This window comes from Corylus avellana, chromosome ca9 (assembly GCF_901000735.1).
Source record: "Corylus avellana chromosome ca9, CavTom2PMs-1.0".
NCBI lineage: Eukaryota > Viridiplantae > Streptophyta > Magnoliopsida > Fagales > Betulaceae > Corylus > Corylus avellana.
In genome coordinates, this window is record NC_081549.1 from 19,274,664 (window position 1) to 19,286,520 (window position 11,857).

General features: G+C 33.0%; 1 protein-coding gene across 1 annotated transcript; it reads left to right on the plus strand.

Annotated features, from left to right (window-relative positions):
* Positions 1–8,513: 8,513 nt before the first annotated feature.
* Positions 8,514–11,643, plus strand: LOC132191347 (oxysterol-binding protein-related protein 3A-like). The gene is made up of 7 exons (XM_059606309.1): positions 8,514–8,707; positions 9,564–9,657; positions 10,394–10,510; positions 10,607–10,679; positions 10,771–10,889; positions 11,080–11,201; positions 11,421–11,643. Exons 1-7 carry the CDS (start codon positions 8,622–8,624, stop codon positions 11,626–11,628), a joined length of 819 nt encoding a protein of 272 aa, XP_059462292.1. The 5' UTR covers positions 8,514–8,621; the 3' UTR covers positions 11,629–11,643.
* Positions 11,644–11,857: the final 214 nt, after the last annotated feature.

Consider the following 11,857-nt stretch of genomic DNA (forward strand, 5'->3'; position numbering starts at 1 on the left):
AAAAAATTTTGAGCCTTATTTTAAAAAAAAAAAATTAGGCCTTAAGTTAAAATAAAATTAAAAATTTTTTTAAGCCTTATTAAAATTTTTTTTGGGCTTTATTAAAAAAAATTTTGGGCCTTACTAACTGGGGCCCTAGGTGACCGCTAGCCATTGAGCCGGCCCTATATATATATATATATATATATATATAATGAGAAGAATCCCATTAAATTGTTTTTTGAGAGTGTATTGTACGTAAACATCTGCAACAATGCATACATGATACGTGTCCCATTTTGACTGCAAAAGTCTATCATAGACTGCATTGGATTGGGGCCCTTGCAATCTACAATTCTTGAGATCCAGGTCGTTCATTCAAACTTGAATCTTGCCACTTAAGCCTTTAAATAAATAAAAAAAGACGAAAGAAAAAAAAAATTAGTAGGTAAATGAGTGGGCATATCACTCATTGAAGTGGTTATCATTTTACCTTTTTGAAAGGTTGATCAGCCACCCAAGGGGATGGTTGGAATGGTCCGATCACTTTCTCACTTTTTTGAGGAGTGGTCAGCCTGACTCAACCATCCTATGGTATATTTGGAGACTACCGACTACCTATGAATCCTTGGGGTGGTTGTACTACCCGCAAACACCCCCTAAATCATCGGAGTTGGTTGGTCATTCCATGTGAGTGACGGGAGTGCTAGGCTGACCCCCCATACTACCTGCAAACACCCCTAAATCATCGAAGTGGCCCCCCACTTTCAAAGGATAAGATGATGGTCAACAATTCCTTTAAGGAGTGGTTGACCATCTCTAGGGATGATCTGAATGCCTCTTTAATTACTTGAGTAATGTAAAACAGCACGTGGTGTGCGTGCAAAAAAATTTAAAAAAAAAAAAAAAAAAAAATTTGCACTGGCGTGCGTGGGCGCTGAATCACGTCTCTAATTACTTTATTTTCATTTTATATTTAATTAATATTTTATTACTTTCTTTCGCATATAGACTCAAACATTATACTAACAAGTGTTTTAATTGAAACATGATGTAAATTGTAGAATCATGATTAACTAATAAAAATTGATAAAGGAGCCTTCTCATTACATATATAAATGTATTATTAAGCCCCCTCCCCTCTCTGTTAGGGTTTCATCTCTAGCAGCCATCAGAGGGGGAGAACCTTTGTTCTCCTCCTCCGGCTCTCCTCCCCTCTTCTTCTTTTGCCTCCCTCCTCCCTTCCCATTGTTCTCTTTCGCTTAGCGAGCTAGCCTATTTACCTGATGTCCCTAGTTCTTTGGGCCATTTTTTTCTTTTCCCTTCCTCTCCGCCTCTTCCCCCTCCTTTGATCCCTAGTTGTTTTTGTTTCTTTCTATATTTGCTTTTGTTGTTTTTTTTGCTTGCTTAGGTATTCTTTGTGGGTGATGCTCTTAGGGTTTCACTCAAACTTCCCCCTTCATTTGAGTGCGCTGCCGATTTCCTCCGCGTGCTCCGCCTCCCACCGTCCTCTGCTAGGCCTTTTCTCGCGCCCCCACTGCGATGAGCTTCCAACTCCCCTTCCGTTTTTGTTTCCGCGAGCGTGAACTCTTCTTCCCGACCGTTATCTTCAGGTTTTGACTTTTATGTTGTTGATTTCTTAATTTGTCCGCTTTTCACTTTTTCGTTTCCACCATTATTCCCATAATCGCTTTTTGTTTACTTAGGCTGTTCGGCCTTCTCTCGACCGGCCTTCGCTTTACCGCGCTTTCAGGTTTATTGCTTTTGGCTGACTTTGTGGATGAACGCATCCCCGACTTCGGTCGAGACGGTTTCGGCTGCAACACCTCAGCCAGCCGGCATTAGCTACTCATGCGATCGGTTTGTTCGTTTCGACCGGTCGCTTAATCTCTAAATGGCCGTTGGTGACTTTCATTGAATCTAAATGTGAATAATGCTGTCTTTTATACTATAACCGTAACTTTGGCCATGGTCACGCTTCCGCGTGTACTGGCTTCCATTATTTAGTTTACTATTTTATCAACTAATAAAGACCAAATCACCTTTCTCAAAAAAGACAAACCAATAAAAAGTTGATAAAATTTATTATTTAATATGAAATAAGATAAATCCTTGAGGAGTTTCAAATTTTATCCTTTTTTTTTTTCAAAATTTAATATTGTCATCAAAATGACAATAATCCTTCGCTTGCTAGGTTTTAATCAGACAGTTAAAACTGAACACACATGATTATTAAAATACATTTTTTTCATCGAATTAAAAAATTAAATCAAAAAAATAAAAAAAGGAAATTGAAGGAATCATCTCCACATTCTCTCTGCGGCAACTCCACCCCGGGTGACGCATACCACCGGCTCTGGGTGGCCCGCGAAGTTACCCTCCACCCACGGGTGGCCTGAATGCCCTGCGGCTCGGTGGCTGGCCACCCCATTGGTGAGGGTGGCCCAGCGGCCATTCCCAAACCCCCCCGGGGGTGGGTTGCCACCTAGGGGGTGGCTGCATAGGGGGTCGGTTCCTTCAATTTTTTTTTTTTTTAAAGATTTAATTTTTTTAATTAAATTAATACAAAATTAATATTTTAATAGAGTAAAACGGTGCGTTTTGAGTTTTCCTAACATCTGTTAAAAAAGTTTAACGGCAGAAATTTTATTGTCATTTCAATTGATCTAGTGACTAAGTTTTCAAAAAAAAAAACTTAAAGATATTAAAATTTTGAAGGGCTGACTCAAGGATTTATCATACATTTTTCCTTTAATTAATATTCTAATAACATTAACTGCAAAAAGGAAAAAAAAAAAAAAAAAAAAACTTTGTATGAATTAAAATTCAATTTGTTACCGAGATTAATGATGATCTTGATCATTTTGTGGTTGATAAACGATTGAGTTCGTTAAGATTCAAAGCCCATGGAGAGAAACTTCATACAATTTGAATAAAGTGACAAATGAAGAAGATGCTTCAAGGTTTCATTGGCAGAGCTATATAAGTGGATGGAGAAAGCTTCATAATTGGATCATCGACATGGCTAAACAAATTAGCATACACGAAAGGACATGGCAACTTAATTGGCAAGTAATTTTTAAGACAACGTTTTATTAGGATACATTTGTTAATGTGTTTTAGGACAAGAATGAAATAAAAAATTCCATATTGATAGGTTCAAAGTATGGATGAGAAATAAATGAATATTAAATTAAGAATAATGCTACAAACCCCTATTGTGTTTCTCTTGAGTTATTCCATTAATAATGATGTGACTGTTAAAATCACCATTGGGCTTGTGATTAATCATTATTGAATTTTGATCAAATTGTGATTTTAATAACTACATTATTCTTGGAGGGACTCAAGAGAGACTTATAGAATTACTTAGGGGTGCAAAGGCGGGCGGTAAAAACCGCCCGCTAACCGCTAACCGCTATAACCGCCAACCGCCTAACCGCCTAACCGCATTAACCGCTAACCGCCATAACCGCCTAGCGGTTAGCGGTTATTGGGTCTACTAACCGTAACCGCTAACCGCTAACCGCCTTTTTATATAATATATTTTTATAATTATAATTATAAAAATATTTATACATATAACATAATCACTTGATCATTAAATCACAATTTGAGTATTAATATATTATCACTATAATTTATATGATTATATCATATAATCACTTGATCATTAAATCACAATTTTTTTTAAAAAATAATTAAATCACAATTTGAGTATTAATATATTATCATTATAATTTATATGATTATATCACATGAGATTGATTATTAAATCATTTGATTATATAATAACAAATTATACATATATAATATGACATAACTCATAAGTATACCAATTCATACTAATACAACAATTAAATATCTAGAGACTTATTTCCAATGTATATTATAAACCTATAAGTCTATATAAGTCTACATATGTATATAAATAATATAAATGTATAATATCAATAGTTAATCATATGATTCAATGACAATTCAAATACTTTATTCAAGACTTCAAGTGAATCATATTATTAATGTACAATGATGATATGATTCGTATAATATCAAATTAAGTAATTGACATTGGATTAAACAATGACCAATGTGTTACTTATAAACATAATTTAAGTATTAATGTATTATCATTATAATTTTAGTAATTTATATATTATCACTATAATTGATATGATTATATCACATGATGATTTGATCATTAAATCATATGATTATATAATAATAAATAATACATATATAATATGACATAACTCATAAGTCATAAGTCTACAAGTTAATCATATGATTCATGTACAATGATAATCACAATTGATTCAATTGAATTAAACAATATGTTACTTATAACTACAAGTCTACAATTTAATTAAAGCATTATTAGATACTTTAGGAATTTAGGATTTAGGATTTAGGAGTTTGAACATTACCATTTACCATTAGATATTAAGTTCAATTCAAAGAAAAAAGATTATAAGTAAATATGATAAGAATTTAAATAATTAATCATATGAATCATATGATATAATTTAATGAGACTATATGATTATATAATATCAAATTAAGTAATTGACATTAGATTCAACAATGTGTTACTTATAATCACAATTGAAGTATTAATGTATTTTTTGAACATTTTTTAGAAAAAGAAATTTAACCATTTTTTGAAAGAAAAAAAAAAGAAAATTAACAATTTTGAACAATTTTGATATATATATATATATATATAATTGCTTATAGTTATATTATATGCATATTGAATAATATAAATGTATAAGATAAATACTTAACTATATGATCCAATTACAATTCAATACTTAATCAATTATTCATGTACAATGACAATGACAATGTGATTCATATAATATCAAATTAAGTAATTGACATTGGATTAAACAATGTGTTACTTATAACTACAATTGAAGTATTTTTGTTTGTTTGTAAGTTTATAAGATCAACACTTAATCATATGATCCAATGACAATTCAAATATTTAATTATAATATTTATATACAATGACAATGTGATTCATAAAATGTCAAATTAAGCAATTAGCATTAGATTCAACAATTACTTATAACAACAATTTAAGTATTAATATATTTTTCATTTTTTTGAACACTATTTTGACAATTTTTAAACCATTTTATGAAAAAAGAAATTGAACCATTTTTAGAACAAATTTTTTTAACAATTTTTTGACCAATTTTTTGAACCATTTGTTGAACAATTTTTTAAAATTGAACAAGCCAAAACTACGTCGTTTTAATACCCATATATATTCATCTCTTCCTAACCTTAAACTAAACCTAATCAATCTCATTCCTAGAGGTTTGTTAGTAACGAAGATTATTATTTTTTGAATTGTCATAGTATTTTAATTACAATACAATTATATTAAGCACTTTTTGATATGTGTACATGCTTGTGCCTTAATATTATTATGTTTAATATTATAACTTTTCTTCTTTTGATGTCCACAGGATTTGCTAGAGGACCAAATGAGAAGATTGATGAAGTTTTAATGTTTTATTTGACTATTTGTATCATTTAATGTTTTATTTGAACTTATTTTATATGCTTTGTGTTGAACTTTTTTTATATTTTTTTTTATATGTTGTGATAGTTATCTGAATTCTGAACTTTTTTTTGTATGTTGTGTTGAATTTTTTTTTTTTCCTAAAAAAAAAAAGTTAACGAGTTATGATTTAATATTTAAGGAAATTTTTTTTTAAGTACAAGTAAATGTAAATTTTGGGTCAAATATTTTTGATTTTTCAATATGGGCTCTTTTTATAGCAATTGGGCACAAGAAGATATTAAAAATACAAGAAAAAAAAAATAAGGGTAAAAAAAAGCCCAAAAAGCCCAAAAAAAAGCTCAATTTTAAAAAAGCGGTTAGCGGGCGGTTATCTATTTCACTAACCGCTAACCGGCCACTAACCGCCTAGCGGTTAGCGGTTGCGGTTAGTGAAATTTACTAACCGCTAGGGCGGTTACGGTTAGCGGTTATTGCCACTAACCGCTAACCGTAACCGCCTTTGCACCCCTAGAATTACTCTTAAATTAATACATAAAAAATAAAAATTAGTATCCATTAAGTTTTAAGACAAGCTAAAAAAAAAAAAAAAAGAGAAAAATATTTGTTTATTAATATATTTCAATTTTCAACTCAATCACCTATCAAAATGGAGCCTGACATTCTTTTAAATCCAAAAAATTATCTATGCAAATTTCGCAGAAAATTTTCTTTCGATGTACAACATCAAAAAGTAAGTCAGAAATTCATCTTCAATTTTGTTGCGAAGCATAATTTTAATAATATTTATAACTAAAAAATTGCTTGTTTTGTAATTGCAATAGAAATAAGAATATCTAGACCAATAACAATGAGGTATTACATCAGTAAATTGTACTAAATATTTTAATTCATGTGCCTACACATAGGGGTGAGCAGATTAACCTGTTACCGATTACCGGCCGTGTACCAGTTTCGACCGAACCGATATTAACCGTAACTGATATACCGAAATCCTTATCGGTTAAATTTTTTATACCGGTATGCTTATCGGTTCGGTTAAAAATTTCATATCGGTTAACCGTTTAACCGATATAAACTGTTAAATAAGGATACCAAAATGACGTAGTTTTGGGATTATATATATACCTATGTAACTTTATCTTAATTTGGGTTTGGGTAGGTTTTATTTTTTATTTTTAGTGATGGCATTGGATGAGATTTCTTTGCCTTTGGTGAAAGCATTTTTCATTAACTAGTTTTGTTAGTCTAATTAGCATTCATTATGTTAATTAGTCCATTTGCTTTGGAAAAATGTATTTTATAATATAAAAAAAGTTGTGGTGGATCAATATAAAAAAACTTCAATTTTTATCCCAAAAAACAAATATTTGGGTTCCAACAAAATTATTTGGGCCATAAAACAACTCATTTTTAATAAGTTATTTTAGCCCAATAAAAAGTATTTGGGCTCTCATAAGTAAAAAAAACTCATTTTTGACACAACAAAATAAATTAATATAAAGCCCATAGTTAAACCGGTTAACCGGTTTAACCGTGTACCGTTATAACCGATAATTTCAGTTAAAATTTTTATTGGTTCGGTATCGGTTAATAAACCGTTTAACCGAAAATTATCGGTTAACAACCGATAAGAGCCAAAACAGGACCGTTTTGACCGATACCCACGCCTACCCACACATGATTATGTGGGTTATGGTATGTTTTGGAGCATACAATTTATAGCCAAACAAAATAAATGAAGATATAGACTTGTAGTACAATGTATTGCGTAAAATAAGAGTAGGCGGAGCCTTCTTTATCAATACTGATGATGGGCTAAGTTCATTGATTTTCAGTTGGTGTTGCTTGTGCTCCTGAATTTGTTGCTGACATGTTCACTCAATTTGACATGTTTTTGGATTTAGAAAACCCGATATAAGTCCTCAAGAGGTAACTCAATTGGCTAAAGACCACGCTTCATGAAGTGGAGGTCACGAATTCGAATCTCTCTTCCCCCTCTTGTATGAACATGTTAAAAAAAAAAAAAAAAAAAACCCGACACAAACTAAATATCTTTGGACTGCTTTTTAAGAGTAAGGAGCCAAACTAGGCACAGTTTGTTAAACCTTTTTTTCCCTTCCCCTCAAAACATTCTTTATAGAGATTCTATAAACATTCTCTTTATTTATTTTTTATTTTTTAAAATTAACATCAAAACATTATCACTTTTTATTATTATTTAAATAAAACAATTACTATAAAATAATTTTTTCTTTTTTACTTTTTTTCACATTAGCTACTGTGTCTAAGGAAAAAGAATTTAACAAACACAGTTTTTCACTTAATGACAAATTTTAAAGCATACTAATAAAACTTTCCAAAATAGGGGAGGCCATGGCCTATGTTGATCCTTTGTACCCGTATGTGATTTGATGTTTATTTTTTAAAATTTTTAGTTTAAATTGATGTAACATAAAAATAAAAATTATTGTGTATTTTATATTTGAATTGATTGTTTATATATTTATTTTAATTAAAAAAAATCGTACTTTCAAACATGGGTGATGGGTCTATAGTTTTATGATCAATCAATACAAATGGACGAATAAGAATAATTGTTATAATAATAATCGTCCCATGTGGTCAAGTCATCAAAGGAAAATAAGAAAATGGAAGAAAAGAAAAGAAAGAGATGCTGGTAATCCCATGTGAAAATATGCGACAGCCCACGCACGTACTGTAACGTGTTAACACGGCTAAGCTTTTGAGTTGTCGATTCTATATGCAACGCTGGAGAACGATCCACTTGCCGGCTAAGCAGCGAGTGGTGCTTGTCCTTGCATTTGCGAAGCCGCCTATTTTGATTCCTATAAAGCGAACGCAATCACACGCGCTCTTTCATAAAACGCGTGGGCCTAGCTAGATTCAAAATTTGACTTCAAAACAAAAGACCCCCCCAAGCGACAAGTCGTTGGCGCTCCTCCTCGCTGTCCTTTTATAGGCTATTCACGAAGGGCCATTCCTTTTTGGTCCTTTCAGAAAATCAGCTCATTTCTCTCTCTCTCTCTCTTGTATTTGTTTAACCGCTCGTAGTTTTTGAGGAGTTTCGACTAGGGTTTCAGAAATGGCTTCTACGGATCCGAAGCAAGGTGGAGGGTTTTTCGCTTCTATCGCTGCCAGTATTTCCAATTTGACCAAATCGGTCAACGGGTATAACAATCGCTTTCTTTTGATCTTCGGCTACTTTATTTTTAATTTTTTTTAATTATTGTAGTGATTTAGGGACGGAATTTGATTTTGTTTTGACAATTCAGGGAGAAATTAATTATTACTATTAATCATTCTTTGTTTCTCTGTCGTAATCGGGTTTGAATTATCGTGCTTCTGGTGCTATTTACCAGCTGGAATATCTGTTACGATTGGGCAAGATACTGTTTTCGTGCTTAGTGAGAATAAAGTTTAATATCATTTTTTGTTTATTTGCTTCGTTGAATTTAGTAGTCTGCCTTGAGTTACTATACTGGTTATTTGATATTCGTTTACATAATCATAATTCTAATGCTAACAATTTAGGATACTGATGGAGGAGGCTAAAGGAAGATTGATCCTTACTAGTTTGAAAATCTCTTTGATCACTTGTGTTTCTATTCCTCGTGACTTACTCCTAAAAAATGAAGCTGAAATATTTGCCATATATACCCAATTACTCATTTTTAAGAAATAGTGATGGATCCGGTTGCAGAGGTTGTGGCGTCAGTTTAAATATGTGATTGCGTATAGAACTTTTGAGTGCTCAAAGTAGCGCATATATGTTATGTGGGAATGACTATGCCTCTAGGTTGAATTTATACTTATTTTGGAATCATGCTTTGTTATTATTTCATTTGAAGTCCCTTCTTTCTCACCTTTTCATATGTTTTTATAAGTTCATGCTGATTATGGTGGAAGGGTTTATTATTATGGTTTGCGAATGTGTGAGTATGGTTTCACTATGTCTATTGGCCGCACCAATTCCATGTGTTGAAGAATCCAATTTATTGACAACTGTGGTTTTTGTATTGTACAGGTTCGTGGGTTATGAAGGGCTGGAAGTTGTTAACCCAGAAGGAGGCACTGAAGATTCTGAAGAGGAAGCAAAAAGAGGAAGATGGAAACAGGAGGTACACTATCTGCATTATGTTTGTACCGTTTTGCAGATATTAGATAGACAACACAGAGGCGTTACTCAAGTGGATTGGTCTAATACATGTATTTGGGTTGCTGTTCTGGAATATGATATGAGTGTGTATAGTAGTGTTTAACATCCACTTGTTAAATAATGGTGCAAACACAGTCGACTAGCAAAGCTGCACCTTAACGCATTTGAGGCCTTTCAAGTAGCTACACCATAGAATTATAACATGCGATACTATAGGACAATGGTTTCAATATGCAATTGAAATCATATGTTGCAATGCTCAAGAATGTAATCCTAGAAGCTCAAGATTTAGTTGGTAGCTTCTCAGCTGCTCAGGTAAAACTTGAATAACAGAAAGGTGTCTTTTCTTACGTGATCTAATAATGAAACAGCTAATTTCACAGTGGAATTAAAAAAAAAAGGTTTTCCCCCAACTATTTATGTATATGTGTGAGGGTTGGCTCGAGTTAAGTCATTTGGCCTTGGTATCTCATGAAACATCAGGTCCAAGGTTCGACCCCCCTTGAGTGTAAACAAGTTCTTGGGGCTACATCTGTGGGCGAAAGCCTGAGTTTTACCCGAACCGTGTGGAGGGGGGCTTTGCACTGTGTCCCAAAGATCTAATTGAGGCGAAGCGCCGGATACCCCGGTTATAAAAAAAAAATGATTTACGTATATATGCATACCCAAATTTATTCCTCTTTTTTTTTTTTTTTCAGGATCGGGATAGTTACTGGAGAATGATGCAAAATTATATAGGCAGCGATGTCACATCAATGGTGACACTTCCAGTACTTATTTTCGAGCCAATGTCAATGCTGCAGAAAATGGCAGAGGTTTGTGTTAATTGTTTTTTTAACTGCATTTCTGGAAGCTCTTTCTCTATTTGATGTTGTTGAGGAAACTTACAAATTATAGAACATTTGTAACAGCTGATGGAATACTCCTACCTGTTAGATATGGCAGATGAATGTGAGGATCCCCACATGCGATTGGTGTATGCTGGTAAGCATTCCTTTGCATATCTCTCTCCATCACTGTTGTGTGTGTGTGTGGGTTTGCACTGTGATCTAGGACTTACTCTTGCTGGTTGCAGCATCATTTTTTATATCTGTCTACTATGCGCTCCAAAGAACCTGGAAGCCATTTAATCCAATTCTTGGTGAGACTTATGAAATGGTTAATCATGGCGGCATTACATTCATAGCAGAACAGGTAAGTTTTTGAAGTGTCTATTCATTTTTTTTGTCATGATGCTTTTGATGGAAGTAGAGGCTTTTTTTTTTGTCACATCTATTCTAGAATACTGGATATAAACTGGTATTTTACAGTTATCATCTTGTTAGTGCTGCATTGTCTGTGCTACCTAGTTTTAATATCCTTCACAAATTATTTTTCCTTCCAGGTTTGTCATCACCCTCCAATGAGTGCTGGACATGCTGAGAATGAACATTTCATTTATGACATATCTTCGAAGGTGAAAACTAAATTTTTAGGGAACTCAGTCGACGTCTATCCTCTTGGAAGGTAAACTTCTTTTGCTATTTTTATGTCATACAGAAATTTGTGATTGTAATTTTCACAATTCAGTTGGGAGAATCTTATCATAGTTGCCGTATTCTCTGATATTCTTATTAGCGAGCGGGCGTTATCTTAAGCAATAACTTCTTCTCAACATACTGATTCATTTAAACAATTATGAATTATGTGAATAGTTTGCTTAATTTACTCCATGTTTGGACACAGGACGCGAGTAACCCTCAAAAGAGATGGTGCAGTCCTAGGTTTGGTGCCCCCTCCAACAAAAGTAAACAACTTAATTTTTGGACGGACTTGGATTGACTCACCAGGGGAGATGGTCTTGACAAATTTGACCACAGGAGACAAAGTTGTGCTGTATTTTCAACCATGTGGCTGGTTTGGGTATATCTTATTTCCTTTCAAGCAGTTTTGATTTCTCCTGCTGTCATATATTTAGTCCACATGTTTGTTAACTCTAATAAATACCACCTTCTATGGGGAAATTTGGTCATACAAGCATAGGTTGCAGATTTAGTACCACCTTAGTGTGGTTGTATAAGTTGTATAGTGGCCTTATGTGAACAGTTTTCCATAGAAGATGCAGGAGTTATTTGCTGCTTCTGTAGTCTGATGGTATGCTTGTCATTTTCATTCCAAAAAAT

Bases quoted from the DNA above. Each gene is read 5' to 3' on its own strand.
- LOC132191347 (XM_059606309.1), top strand. From the start codon at position 8,622: ATGGCTTCTACGGATCCGAAGCAAGGTGGAGGGTTTTTCGCTTCTATC. The intron at 9,658-10,393 runs GTACACTATCTG...TTTTTTTTTCAG, and splicing joins GAGGAAGATGGAAACAGGAG to GATCGGGATAGTTACTGGAG. The intron at 10,680-10,770 runs GTAAGCATTCCT...TGCTGGTTGCAG, and splicing joins CATGCGATTGGTGTATGCTG to CATCATTTTTTATATCTGTC.